Here is a 15,213-nt window from a genome sequence, read left to right on the forward strand (position 1 = left end):
AATGAAATTAGGAAAATAATACAGGAACAAAAGGAGAAGTTCAACAAAGAGATAGAAATCATAAGAAAAGCCACCTAGAAATCCTGGAGCTTAAGAATACAATGAATGGGGGTTGGCCCAGTGGTGTAGTGGTTAAGTTCACCTGCTCCAGTTCAGCAGCCTGGGGTTCACGGGTTCAGATACCAGGTGCAGACCTACATACTGCTCATCAAGCCATGCTGAGGTGGCATGCCACATACAAAAACATAGAGGAAGATTGGCACAGATGTTAGCTCAGTGACAATCTTCCCCAAGCAAAAAGAGGAAGATAAGCAACAGATGTTAGCTCAGGGACAATCTTCCTCGGCAAAAAAAAAAAGAACACAATGAATGAAATCAAAAATGCAATAGAGAGCTTCAACAACACACTTGATCAAGCAGAAGAAAGAATCTGCAAACTCGAAGACAAATCTTCTGAAATTATCCAGTCTGAGCAGGAAAAAAAAAAAAGAATGAAGAAAGCCTACAGGACTTATGGGATACCATTAAATTTTTCCAAAGAAGACATACAAATGGCCAACAGGTACATGAAAAGGTGCTCAATATCACTATTGATCAGGGAAATGCAAATCAAGACCACAATGAGTTATCACCTTATACCTTTTAGGAAGACTATTATCAAAAAGACAAGAAATAACAAGTATTGGCAAGGATGTGGAGAAATGGAACCTTTGTGCACTGTTGGTGGGAATGTAAACTGGTGCAGCCACTATGGAAAACAGTACGGAGATTCCTCAAAAAATTAAAAATAGAACTACTGTGTGATCCAGCCATCCCACTTCTGGGTATATATCCAAAGGAAATGAAAACAGTATCTTGAAGAGATATCATCACTCCCATGTTTATTGCATCATTATTGACGGTAGCCAAGACATGGAAACAACCTAAGTGTCCATTGATGGATGAATGGATAAAGATGATGTGATATATATATATATATATATATCATATATATATATATATTTATATATGTATATGTAAAATGGAATGTTATTCATCCACAAAAAAGAAGGGAAAACTGCCGTTTGTGACAGTATGGATGAACCTGGAGGGCATTATGCTAAGTGAAATAAGCCAGACAAAGACAAATACTGTGTGGAACCACTTATATGGGGAATCTAAAACAAAAGAAAAAGTTGAACTCATAGAAACAAATAGTAGAATGATGAGGGTGTTTTGTAACCTGCTTTTTTCCCCTCACTTAATAATATATTTGATGTTTTTCTGTGCCAATAAGTATTGATGAACATCATCATTTAAAAAGATTGCTTAAAATTCCATACTAGGGATATTGTACTAGCCTTGGATGGTTAAAGAGCTCTTGTCTATTGAAGCCTGAGATGTGCTCCTACCCACTTGTGATTAGCTGGGCTCTGTCTCGCTGGGTTACTTTGATAGGGAATAGTTCCAGGATTGGATAACAGCTTACAAAATTAATTAGTTCACTGAAAGCCTTGGTTATATCACTGAAGCAGGAAGCTGGTTTCATATATTTATAATGCTGACCAAGTCTTAAACTTGGCCAGGCATCCTATGCCTGTGTCAGAAGTTGGAGGAGGAGATTGCCAGCTGAGGTGTCTCCAAAGGAATTATAATTCTTTTAATTTTCTTTGCATCTGTGATTATATGTCCTTTCTTCTTTCAAATTTTGTACATGTGGAATTTCTTATTTTTATTTAGTTATTGATTTTATCCAGTTTTTTATCAAAGAATCAATTCTTCTTTAAGCTCTTGAACTGAGATTAATTAATTAATTGTTTTAAATTTATCTTTATTCACACATGTAAGACAAAAAGATGTTCTCATTACAAATTCAACCAATACAGATATAACTAAAGTCCCTCTTCATCATTATTCCCAATCCCAGGCCCTTCACAGAGTTTGGTGTATGTCATTCCAGAGCTGTTTATGGAGTTTCATGTCCCCTTTTCTTACCCACTTACCATTCTCCTCCATAAAAGGAAGATATTAGTTTTGTATAAGTTATAACAGTGGAATTTTAAGAGTTAAAACCTTATTTAAATACTCATTTCAGCTCCAATCCTGGTCCACTCTGACTCAACATGGTTTCATACCATCAAAAATATGCTTTAAATATCATGAAATTGGGCTCCCAATCCCCAAATTTATGATATAGTTATGTCCCTACACTTAGTGAAATCACATTATTAGGACTATATAAATGTTCACTGTGGAACCAAATAAAGATTACATTTCCTATTTTTATAACTTGTTTAACTGGAACTTCTAATTGTCCTCCTGTTCTTTTTTTTTTCTGAGGAAGATTGGCCCTGGGCTAAAATCTGTGCTCATCTTCCTCTACATTTTTATATGTGGGACGCCTGCCACAGCATGGCTTGATAAGCGGTGTGTGGGTCCGTGCCCAGGATCCAAACCTGCGAGCCCTGGGCTGCCGAAGTGGAGCACACGAACTTAACCACTACACCACTGGGCTGGCCCCTTCCTGTTCTTTTTTTAATGTTTTCCCTTTACTTATTCTCTTTTTTTTCAAGAGTTCCATCATACAACATATTCTTTTTTACTTAGAGACTGACCTCCTGGACCCATTCACCCTCCTACTCAAATCTGGGCTGGTTCTCTCTAGCTCTGAGGCTCAGTTATCCACTTGGGACTTTTCTTCACCCTCCCTCAGGATAGTGCCTGGTTCCTGGAGCCTATGTCTTCCTATTTTTTAATATACTCCTTTATTTTGGTAGAAAACATTCTCTAATCACTTCCTGAGAATGGCTGCATTAGAGGTAGATTTTCTGAATCCTTGTATGTTAGAAAATGTCTTTATTCTCATTTCCCATTTGATTGATTATCTGGCTGCACATAGAGTGCAGTGTGCATTAATTCCAAAATTTATGTTTGACCAAATAAACGTTTTCCATGGGCATCCCATTATCTCACAGGGCTCTGTGGAAATATACTTTGGGGAAAGTCTTCCCTTTGAGATAAAGCTGGATTCAGTTCAGATTTTGCAAATATTGTGTAAGATGATGAGGCTGTTGAGGTACCTGATGTGGAGCTTGGTAAAGGTGTCCTTTTTCACTTACACTTATGCATCTACTTTACCACCATGAAGTGCCTTCACTCAGATAATTCTGTCCATAGTAGAAATTAATATTGCTAGCACTGTGGTGGGATTTTATATTATGTGTATCCTAAACCTAAGTCCTGCTCCCTTGTGCTTACTTATCCCATAAATTGGTGACAGTGGATGCTAGGCATTGTGTTATGTGATTTGAATGCATTATATGATGGGGTAGATACCATTAGCTTCATTTACAAATTAGAAAACCGGAACTCAGCTCAATTGACTTGCTCAAAGTCACACAGCTGGTAAATTGTAGAGCTATGATTTGAACCTAGGCAATTTGATTCTAGAACCTATGCCACTATGCTATATAGCAATAACAGCTAGCCTATATAAACTTTCCAGAATTAAGGCACTGTCATCATCAAAGAGTTCTGTGTGACTATTAAGACTCTCCACTATTGTGTTTGTTAAATACATTTCTCAATTTTTATCCTAGTGTCTATTCATTTTTAATCACAGCCCTTTCTTGTGGTCACAAACAGATATATCACAACAGTAGCCATGCAAAAACAATTTTTACTACCACTGTTGGACTACTATCATATGTGTCAGGGATTTAACCCAGTGACCTGTAATATAATGGTACTGACTAGTGCTAGTATTTTTTCATTTATCTGGGAATAAGAGAGAACCTCTAACACAGAACTTGCTTGGGACCTGAGTTATGAGTAACCAGAATCTTATTCTTCCTCATCTCCAGGTCTGTGGGTTCTGGGGTGCCACAACTCAGACTTTCGGAACAGAGGCATGACAGCCTTACTGAAGGTTTCTAGTTGTAACAGGAACACTGGTGATTATTATGAGGACACATATGAAGATATTCCAACCTCCCTGCTGAATGAAAATAATGTCATTGAACCCAGGAGCTTCTCCCAGAATTCAAGGCACCCTAGCACTAGGCAAAAGCAATTCAGAGCCACCACAACTCCAGAAAATGACGTAGAGAAGATTGACCTTCGGTCTGGAGAGAGAACACAGCTGCTTACGGTACAAAGTGTCTCCTCTGGTGATTTGTTGATGATCTTGAGACAAAATCCTACTCCACATGCATTATCCTTATCTGATCTCCAAGAAGTCACATATGAGGCTGATGATCATTTACCTAGAACAATAGAAAGAAACAAGGGCCCATCTGAAATGGCACATCTCAGACCAGAGCTCCATCACAGTGGGGATAGAGTATTTACCCCTGAACCAGAACTGAAATTAAGATTAAATGAGAATTTGGCGACAACTATAACAGTAGAGTTGAAGAAATTTGATTTAAAAATTTCTAGTTCATCAAACAATCTAATGATTTCACCAACAATTCCATCAGACAAGTTGGAAGCAGGTACTGAAAAGACAGGTTCCTTAGGACCCCCAAATATGCCAGTTCACTTTAGTAGTCAATTAGGCACCATTGTATTTGGCAAAAATTCATCTCACCTTATTGAGTCTGCTAGACCTTTGGACTTGAGTGAAGGAGATAATGATTCCACGTTGACTAAAGCAGTTTTAATGAATAGTCAAGAAAGTTCACTGGAAGAAAATGTATTATCACTGGAAAGTGACAGGTTATTTAAAGAGGAAGAAGTTCATGGACCTGTTTCATTGACCAAAGATAATGCTTTATTCAAAGTTAATTTCTCTTTGGTAAAGACAAACAAGACACCAATTAACTCAACAACTAATAAAAAGGCTCACATTGATGGCCAAACATTATTAATTGAGAATAGTACATCAGTCTGGCAAGACATTATATTAGAAAGTAATAGTGGGTTTCAAGAAATGACTTCTTTGATTCGTGATGAAACGTTTATGGACAACAATACTACAGCTTTGGGGCTAAATCATGTGTCAAATAAAACTACCTCATCAAAAAATATGGACATGGTCCACCAAAAAAAAGAGGACCCTGCGCCACTAGGTGCAGAAAATCCAGATATATCATTCTTCAAGATGCTGTTCTTGCAAGATTCAGCAAATTGGATAAAAAGGACCCATTGCGAGAACTCCCTGAGCTCTGGGCAAAGGCCCAGTCCAAAGCAATTAACATCTTTAGGATCAGAAAAATCTGTGAAAGATCAGAAGTTCTTGTCAGAGAAGAACAAGGTGGTAGTAGGAGAAGATGAATTTACAAAGCACACAGGACTCCAAGAGATGATTTTTCCAAACAGTAAGAGCATATTTCTTACTAACTTGGCTAATATCCAAGAAAATGATACACACAGTCAAGAAAAAAACTCCCAGGAAGAGATAGAAAGGAAGGAAAAATTAATCCAAAAGAATGTAGCTTTGCCTCAGGTGTATACAGTGACTGGCACTAGGAATTTCCTGAAGAATCTTTTCTTACTAAGCACTAAGCAAAATGTAGAAGGTTCAGATGAGGGGACATATACTCCAATACTTCAAGACAACAGGTCATTAAATGAGTCAGCAAATACGGCAAGGATTCACATGGCCCATTTCTCAAAAATAAGGGAGGAAGCAAACTTGGAAGGCTTGGTAAATCAAACAAAGCAAATGGTAGAAAGGTATCTGAGCACCACAAGGATATCTCCTAATCCACGTCAGCAGAATGTCATCACTCACCATGCTAAGCGGGCTTTGAAACAATTCAGACTCCCACAAGAAGAAATAAAACTTGAAAGGAGGGTAATTTTGAATGACACCTCAACCCACTGGTCCAAAAACATGAAATATTTGACCCAGGGAACCCTCACACAGATAGAGTACAATGAGAAGGAGAAAAAGGCCATTACTCAGTCCCTCCTATCAGATTGTTCTGTGAGGAGTCATGGCATCATTCAAACGAATGGCTCTGCATTACCCATTGCAAAGGTATCAGCATTTCCATCAATTACACCTACAGATCTGACCAAGACCCCATCCCAAGGCAATTCTTCTCATCTTCTAGCAGCAGCCTGTAGTTACACCTTTAGGGAGAAGAGTTCTGGGATCCAAGAAAGCAGTCATTTCTTACAAGGAGCCAAAAGAAATAACCTTTCTTTAGACTTCCTAACCTTGGAAATGATGAGAGGTCAAGGAAAGATCAGCTCCCTGGGGAGATTGTCTGAAGCATCTGGCAAAGTTGAATTACTTCCTAAAGTTCATGTTCATCAGGAAGACTCTTTCCCTACGAAACCTAGCAATGGCTCCCCTGGCCACCTGGATCTCATGGAAGAGATTGTCCTTCAGAAAACACAGGAACCTGTTAAATTGAATAAAGTAAATGGACCTTGGAAAATACCCTTTCTGAAATGGGCAGCAGAAAGCTCTAAAAAGACTCCCTCCAAACTGCTGGGTCCCCTTGCTACTCAGATACCAAGAGAAGAGTGGAACTCCCGAGAGAAGTCTCAAAAAAACAAAGCTTTTAAGACAAAGGACACCATTTCACCCTTGGACCCTTGTGAAAAAAATAATTCAATAGCAGCAATAAATAAAGGACAAGATAAGCCCCAAAGAGAAACCACCTGGGCAAAGCAAGAAGAGACTGGAAGGTTGTGCTCTCAAAACCCACCAGTCTTGAAACGCCATCAGAGGCAAATAACCTTTACTACTGTTCAGCCAGAGGAAGACAAAATTGACTATGATGATACCTTCTCAACTGAAACAAAGAGAGAAGATTTTGACATTTATGGTGAGGATGAAAATCAGGACCCCCGCAGCTTTCAAAAGAGAACACGACATTATTTTATTGCTGCAGTGGAACGGCTCTGGGATTATGGGATGAGTAGATCCCCCCATGCACTAAGAAACAGGTATGGACACATTGATTATTCCTTTGTCCTGCGGTTGTGACCTTTGACTTTACCATGTGCTGAAACAACAGGAAAGCATTGCCAATCTGCAGCAGTGAAGAAGAGGAGTTTACAAAAGGGTAGAGGAGTCAGGGTCAAGAAGCACCAATGGGGAGCAGAAAGAAAGTCAACCTTAACTTTCAGCCTTATGACCTGCAGGAGAAGTCTTAGTCTCATGAGAGAGCCCTCAGAGAGGCAGGAGGAAGAAGTGAAGTGTGTGGTAAAGAGGTTGAGGATGCAGGGAAAGTTCTTTTCCATGGTACTGAGGATCCAGAGGGCAAAGTAGGAGGATTTGATTGTTAGTGGAGCAGAGGGAGGTTGGGTAGGGGAGAAAGAGCACAGAAAAATGTGGAAGATAAGCATAAGGAGAGTCAATCAGTCAACAAATATTTATCGAGCACCTACTATATGCCACACATTTTTGCAGACACTGGAGTGCAGAAAAGCAGTTGCTTACAGTCTGCTGGGGAGCGCAAGAGATAACAAATTAGTAGAAAAACAAATAAGGGAATCTTTTTTTATTGAGGTCATAATGGTTGGTTTATGACACTGTATAATTTCAAGTGTACATTATTATATTTCAGTTTCTGTATAGACTGCATCGTGTTCACCACCAATAGTCTAGTTTTTATCTGTCACCATACATAAGTGCCCCTTTACCCCTTTGACCCTCCTCCCACCCCCTTCCCCTCTGGTAACCACCAATTTTTCTCCTTAACTGTGTGTTTATCTTCCACGTATAAGTGAAATCACACGGTGTTTGTCTTTCTCTGTCAGGCTTATTTCGCTTAACATAATACCCTCAAGATCCATCCATGTCGTCACAAATGGCACAATTTTGTCTTTTTTCTGGCTGAGTAGTATTCCATTGTATATATATACCACATCTTCTTTATCCATTCATCAGTCCATGGGCACTTGGGTTGCTACCACATCTTGGCTATTGTGAATAATGGTGCAATGAACATAGGGGTGCATAAGTCTCTGTGAATTGTTGATTTCATGTTCTTTGGATAAATACCCAGTAGTGGGATAGCTGGGTCATAGAGTATTTCTAGTTTTAATTTTTTGAGAAATCTCCATACTGTTTTCCATAGTGGCTGCACTGGTTTGCATTCCCACCAGAAGTGTATAAGGGTTCCCTTTTCTCCACATTCTCTCCAACATTTGTTATTTTTTGTCTTGGTTAATTATAGCCATTCTAATAGGTGTAAGGTGATATCTCGTTTTTATTTGCATTTCCCTAATGATTAGTGATGTTGAACATCTTTTCATGTGCCTGATGGCCATCTGTATATCTTCTTTGGAAAAATTTCTGTTCATACCCTCTGCCCATTTTTTGATCAGGTTGTTTGTTTTTTTGTTGTTGAGTTGTATGAGTTCTTTATATATTTTGGAGATTAACCCTTTGTTAGATATATGATTTGCAAATATTTTCTCCCAGTTGGTGGGTTGTCTTTTCATTTTGTTTCTGGGTTGCTTTGCCTTGCAGAAGCTCTTTAGTCTGATGTAGTCCCATTTGTTTATTTTTTCTTTTGTTTCCCCTGCCTGAATAGACATGGTATTAGAAAAGATGCTGCTAAGACCAATGTCAAAGAGTGTACTGCCTATATTTTCTTCTAGGAGTTTTATGGTTTCAGGTCTTACCTTCAAGTCTTTAATGCATTTTGACTTAATTTTTGTGTATGGTGTAAGATAATGGTATACTTTCATTCTTTTGCATGTGGTTGTCCAGTTTTCCCAACACCATTTATTGAAGAGACTTTCCTTTCTCCATTGTATGTTCTTGGCTCCTTTGTCGAAGATTAGCTGTCCATAGATGTGTGGTTTTATTTCTGGGCTTTCAATTCTGTTCCATTGATCTGTGTGTCTGTTTTTGTGCCAGTACCGTGCTGTACTGATTACTATAGTTTTGTAGTATGTATATATATATATGTATATATATATATTTTTTTTTAGCTTTGTAGTATATATATATATATATATACATATGTATATATATATATATATATGTATATATATATAGTGTGTGAGGAAGATCAGCCCTGAGCTAACATCCATGCTAATCCTTCTCTTTTTGCTGAGGAAGACCGGCTCTGAGCTAACATCTATTGCCAGTCCTCCTCCTTTTTTTTTCCCCCAAGGCCCCAGTAGATAGTTGTATGTCATAGTTGCACATCCTTCTAGTTGCTGTATGTGGGACGTGGCCTCAGCATGGCTGGAGAAGTGGTGCGTCAGTGCGAGCCCGGGATCCGAACCCGGGCTGCCAGTAGCAGAGCACGCGCGCTTAACCGCTAAGCCACAGGGCCAGCCCAGCTTTATAGTATATTTTGAAGTCAGGAATTGTGATGCCTCCAGCTTTGTTCTTTTTTCTCAGGATTGCCTTCACTATTCGAGGTCTTTTGTTGTTCCATATAAATTTTAGGATGTTCTATTTCTGTGAATAATGTCATTGGGATTCTGATTGGGATTGCATTGAATCTGTAGATTGCTTTAGGTAATATGGACATTTTAACTATGTTTATTCTTCCAATCCATGAGCATGGAATGTCTTTCCATTTCTTTATGTCATCTTTGATTTCTTTCAGTGTCTTATAGTTTTCAATGTATAGATCTTTTGCCTCCTTGGTAAATTTATTCCTAGATATTTTACTCTTTTTGTTGTGATTGTAAATGGGATTGTATTTTTGAGTTCTCTTTCTGTGAGTCCGTTATTAGAGTATAGAAATGCAACTGACTTTTGTAAGTTGATTTTGTATCCTGCAGCTTTGCTGTAGTTGTTGATTATTTTTAATAGTTTTCTCTTTTTTTTGTGAGGAAGATTGGCACTGAGCTAACATCTGCCAATCCTCCTCTTTTTGCTGAAGAAGACTGGCCCTGGGCTAACATCCATGCCCATCTTCCTCTACTTTATATGGGATGCTGCCACAGCATGGCTTGACAAGCGGTGTGCCGGTGCCCGCCCAGGATCCAGTGAACCCCGGGCTGCTGCAGTGGAGAGCGTGCACTTAATTGCTTGTGCCACTGGGATGGCCCCTTTAATAGTTTTCTGATGGATTCTTTAGGGTTTTCTATATATAGAATCATGTCATCTGCAAACAGCGAGAGTTTCACTTCTTCCTTGCCAATTTGGATACCTTTTATTTCTTTTGTTTTTTTTTTTTTTTGCCCAATTTCTCTGGCCAAAACCTCCAGTACTATGTTGAATAAGAGTGGTGAGAGTGGGCACCCTTGTCTTGCTCCTGTTCTCAGAGGGATGACTTTCAGTTTTTCACCATTGAGTATGATGTTGGCTGTGGGTTTGTCATATATGGCCTTTATTATGTTGAGGTACTTTCCTTCTATACCCAATTTATTGAGAGGGTTTTTTTTTTTTGTCATAAATGGACGTTAAATCTTGTCAAATGCTTTCTCTGCATCTATTGAGATGATCAAGTGATTTTTATTCCTCATTTTGTTAATGTGGTGTATCACATTGATTGATTTGCAGATGTTGAATCATCCCTGCCTCCCTGGTATAAATCCCACTTGATCATGGTGTATGATCTTTTCAATGTATTGCTGTATTTGGTTTACCAATATTTTGTTGAGGATTTTCGTATCTATGTTCATCAGGGATATTGGCCTGTAATTTTCCTTCTTTGTGTTGTCCTTGTCTAGTTTTGGGGTCAGGGTAATGTTGGCCTCATAGAATGTGTTAGGAAGCATACCATCTTCAAGTTTTTGGAATAGTGAGAAGGATAGGTATTAAATCTTCTTTGAATGTTTGGTAGAACTCTCCAGAGAAGCTATCTGGTCTTGGCCTTCGGCTTTTTGGGAGGTTTTTGATCACTGTTTCAATCTCCTTACGTGTAATTGGTCTATTCAGATTCTCTATTTCTTCTTGATTCAGTTTTGGGAGGTTGTATGAGTTTAAGAGTTTATCCATTTCTTCTAGGTTATCCAATTCATTGCCATATAGTTTTCCATAGTATTCTCTTATAATCCTTTGTATTTCTGTGGTATCCATTGTAATTTCTCCTCTTTCATTTCTAATTTTGTTTATTTGAGCCTTCTCTTTCTTTCTCAGTGAGTCTGGCTAAGGGTTTGTCAATTTTGTTTATCTTCTCAAAGAACCAGCTCTTAGTTTCATTGATCCTTTCTACTGTTTTTTTGCTTTCTGTTTCACTTGTCTCTGGTCTAATTTTTGTTATTTCTATCCTTCTGTTGACTTTGGGCTTTGTTTGTTCTTCTTTTTCTAGTTCTGTTAGGTGTAGTTTAAGATTACTTTGTGAGATTTTTCTTGTTTGTTGTGGTGGGCCTGTATTGCTATGAATTTCCCTCTTAGAGCTGCGTTTGCTGCATCCCATAAGACTTGGTATGATGCATTTCATTTTCTTTTGTCTCCAGATTTTTTAAATTTCTCCTTTGATTTCTTCATTGAACCAATGATTGTTCAGTAGCGTGTTGTTTGGTCTCCACATATTTGTGACTTTCCCAGCTTTTTTCTTTTAGTTGATTTCTAGTTTCATAGCATTATGGTTAGAAAAGATGCTTGATATGATTTCAATCTTCTTAAATTTATTGAAGCTTGCCTTGTTTCCCAACATAATGTCTCTCTTTGAGAATGTTCCATGCACACTTGAAAAGAATGTGTATTCTGATGGTTTTAGATGGAATGTTCTATATATATCTATTAAGTCTATCTGGTCTAGTATTTCATTTAAGGCCACTGTTTCCTTGTTGACTTTCTGTCTGGATTATCTATCCATTGACGTAAGTGTGGTGTTGAGGACCCCTACTACTATTGTGTTGCCGTTAATTTCTCCCTTTAAGTTTTTTAATAGTTGCTTTATATACTTTGGTGCTCCTGTGTTAGGTGCATATATATTCATAAGCGTTATGTCTTCTTGGTGAAATGTCCCTTTTGTCATTATATACTGCACCCTTTGTCTCTCATTGTTTTTTTTTATCTTGAAGGCTTCTTTGTCTGATATAAGTATGGCAACCCCTGCTTTCTTTTGTTTGCCATTTGCTTGGAGTACTGGCTTCCATCCCTTCACTCTAAGCTTATGTTTGTCTTTAGAGCTGAGACGTGTTTCCTGGAGGCAGCACATTGTTGGGTCTTGTTTTTAATCCATCCAGCCACTCTGTGTCCTTTTATTGGAGAATTCAAGCCATTTACATTTAGAGTGATTATTGATATATGAGGGCTTAATGCTGCCCTTTTACCTCTTGTTCTTGGTTGTTATATATTTCCCTTGTTTCTCTTCCTGTGTATTTTCGACTACCATTTCAGTTTGGTGATTATCTATAATGGTTTCTCAGTTTTCTCTTTCTTTATAATTTGTGTCTCTATTCTGCTTTTTTGTTTAGTGGTTACCATGAGGTTTGTATAAAAGATCTCGTAGATGAGATAGTACATTTTCTGACATCCTCTTATCTCCTTAGCCTAAGTAGGTTCCATCCCTTACCTCTTCCCCGACTAAGTTATTGTTGTCACAAATTATTCCATTTTGTGTTATGAGTTTGTGATTAAAATGAAGTGTTTATAGTTATTTTTTGTGCTTTCCTTCCCTTTATCTTTAATGTTATAATTAAGTTTTTGCTAACCTGTTCTGATAGAGATCTTCAATTTTCTGATTTGATTTTGTCTGTCTATTTATCTCCTCACTCAAGGCTTTGTAAACCTTTTCCTTTTTGTTTCAGGTATGAGGGCATTCTTCATCGTTTCTTGTAAGGGGTGTCTTGTGGTGATGAACTCCCCCAGCTTTATTTATCTGGGAAAGTTTTTATTTCTCCATCATATCTGAAGGATAGTTTTGCTGTATAGAGTATTCTTGGATAGTTTTTGTTTTTCAGAATTTTGAATATATCATTCCACTCTCTCCTGGCCTTAAGGTTTCTGCTGAGAAGTCTGCTGAAAGCCTGATAGGGGTTCCTTTGTAGGTTATTTTCTTCTGCCTTGATGCCCTTAATATTTTTTCTTTGTCATTTACTTTTGGCAGTTTTACTAATATATGCCTTGGAGCAGGTCTTTTTGCATTGATGTAATTAGGAGTTCTACGGGCTTCATTTACTTGTAATTCCAGTTCCTTCCCCAGGTTTGGGAAGTTCTCAGCTATTATTCCTTTGAACAAGCTCTCTGCTCCTTTCTCCCACTCTTTTCCCTCTGGAATACCTATAATCCTTATGTTGTATTTCCTAATTGAGTTGGATATTTTTTGCAAAATTTCTTCATTTTTGTTTAGTCTCAGCTCTCTCTCCTCCTCCACCTGAAGCATTTATATATTTCTGTCCTCTAAATTACTAATTCTGTCCTCCATACTGTCAGCTCTGTTTTTTAAGGTTTCTAGATTGCTTTTTATCTCATTCATTGTGTTCTTCATGTCCAGCATTTCTGTTTGGTTTCTTTTTTTTTTTTAGAGTTTCAATCTCTTTTGTGAAGAATTCCTTCTGCTCATTAATTTTATTCCTGAGTTCACTGATATGCCTTTCTGAGTTTTCTTGTAACTCAATTAGTTTCTTTCTGATAACTATTTTGAATTCTCTGTCATTTAGATTCTGAATTTCTGTGACTTCAGGATTGGTTTCTGTCTTGTCATTTTCCTTCTGATCTGAAGTGTTAATGTATTTCTTCATGGTGTTTGATGAAATGGACCTTTGCTGGCACATAGTGGTAGTATCTGGTTGAAGATTCCACCTGCCACCATGGGGGGGGGGCAGGAGCTGTGTTTTCTGAACCCACCACATCCGCTGGTAGTTGTGCCCATCCACTGGAAGTTGTGCCGATAGGGCTTGTCTGCATTTTCCTGCTGGCTGCTGCTGCTTGGCAGGTCCCACACACAGGTGCAGGCACTCTGGTGCAGATCCATTGCCCTGGCCGACTGGCTGAGCTGGTGCACCAGGTGGGAGGGAGGGTGGTGGCTTTCTTTCCCATGCATGAGCCTGCTCTGCACTCACTGGCAGCCTGCCTGGGCTGCAGGGCTTGGTGGAGGTGCCCATGTAGTGGCTGAGCTGTCTCAGTGTGGAACATTCACATGGGCTGGGATGCAACTCTGAAAGTGAAAGTGTTCCTGCATATGCCTGCCTGTTCCCCTGTCTCCTCTTAGAGTTGCACGTGGGATGCTCTGTGAGGTCCCACACCCTAGATCGCTGCCACTGGGGAGGGGGAAGAGATCCACTCACCTCCTCCCACTTCTTCCCAGGGATCCAGTACCCTCACCTGCAGATGTATGGCTGCATGGACCTCTCAGACATCCAATGTGCTGTGTGGGTGTCCTCTGTTGGTTAATGAATGTCCTTGTGGTTGTATCTTAGGGGGGAGAGACTAAGGGAACAGCTCACTCTGCCATGATGCTGACATCCAACTCCAAATAGGGGAATCTTGATGGTGCTATTTGGAAGATACAATCAAATAATATGGTAGAGAGTGACTGGGGGTGTTACTTTAGCTGTGGTGGTCAGAGAAATCCTCTTTGTGGAGTTGAGACCTACATGATGATAAAAGGCCAGCTGATGGAGCTCTGAGAGAAGACAGTTCCAGGCCAGGGAACAGGAAATGAAAAGGCCCTGAGAATGGACCAAGTTTAGCATTGAGGAATGGAAAAGGACCAATATGACAAGAGTACAGTAAAGAACTTGGGGGCGGTGGTTGTGGGAGATGAGGTGGTAGAGATGAGCAGTGGTCAGATAATACAGGTCCTAGAGGAAGGATAGGTGCCCTCTTCATTACCCATTGTCACTTTCAGATCTTGCTTTCTACCTCAAGTGAGCTCTTATTGCTACACAGCAACCATAGACTATTTCCCTAGTCCACTGACTTGCCCATTTTCCTGGACCTCTATCTTACATTTTCTGCTTTTTCCTTAAATCTCCAACACCTTTCGTCCATTCTCCAACACCCCTTCTCACTGTTAGCTGATGCTGTGCAATGAACCTCCACAGACTTCCAAAACCACATTTATCAACATCTGTACCCATATACAGTCTTCATGCTTATGACAATATGACAATAAATCAACAGCCTGTGCTCCTAAGGCCAACCTCTCCAGTTTTTCACTTGATCTCATCGTATCTCCCATCATAAAAAATGTTGCTTCAGCAATTCCCCTTTTCTCTCTCACATCATCAAGTTCTCCCTCTCCACTGGGTTACTCTCATCAGCATCAATCATGCTATTATTTCTCCCCTTATCTTTTCATAAAACATTTTAAAATAATTCTCCCTATTTGCTACCTTCATTTATTTTCCTCTTATTCTTTCTTTAAGCCACTTCAAAGAGGCTTTTATCTCCATTATTCCATAAAA

General features: G+C 39.0%; 1 protein-coding gene across 1 annotated transcript in view; it reads left to right on the forward strand.

Annotated features, from left to right (window-relative positions):
• The window catches only part of F8 (coagulation factor VIII), a 146,929-nt gene that overhangs the window by 81,514 nt on the left and 50,202 nt on the right, over positions 1-15,213 (forward strand). The window contains exon 14 of the mRNA XM_058535054.1: positions 3,843-6,885. Within this exon, the coding sequence (XP_058391037.1) occupies positions 3,843-6,885 (3,043 nt within the window). The remainder of the gene's footprint in view (positions 1-3,842; positions 6,886-15,213) is intronic.

This window comes from Diceros bicornis, chromosome X (assembly GCF_020826845.1).
Source record: "Diceros bicornis minor isolate mBicDic1 chromosome X, mDicBic1.mat.cur, whole genome shotgun sequence".
Classification (NCBI taxonomy): Eukaryota; Metazoa; Chordata; class Mammalia; order Perissodactyla; family Rhinocerotidae; genus Diceros; species Diceros bicornis.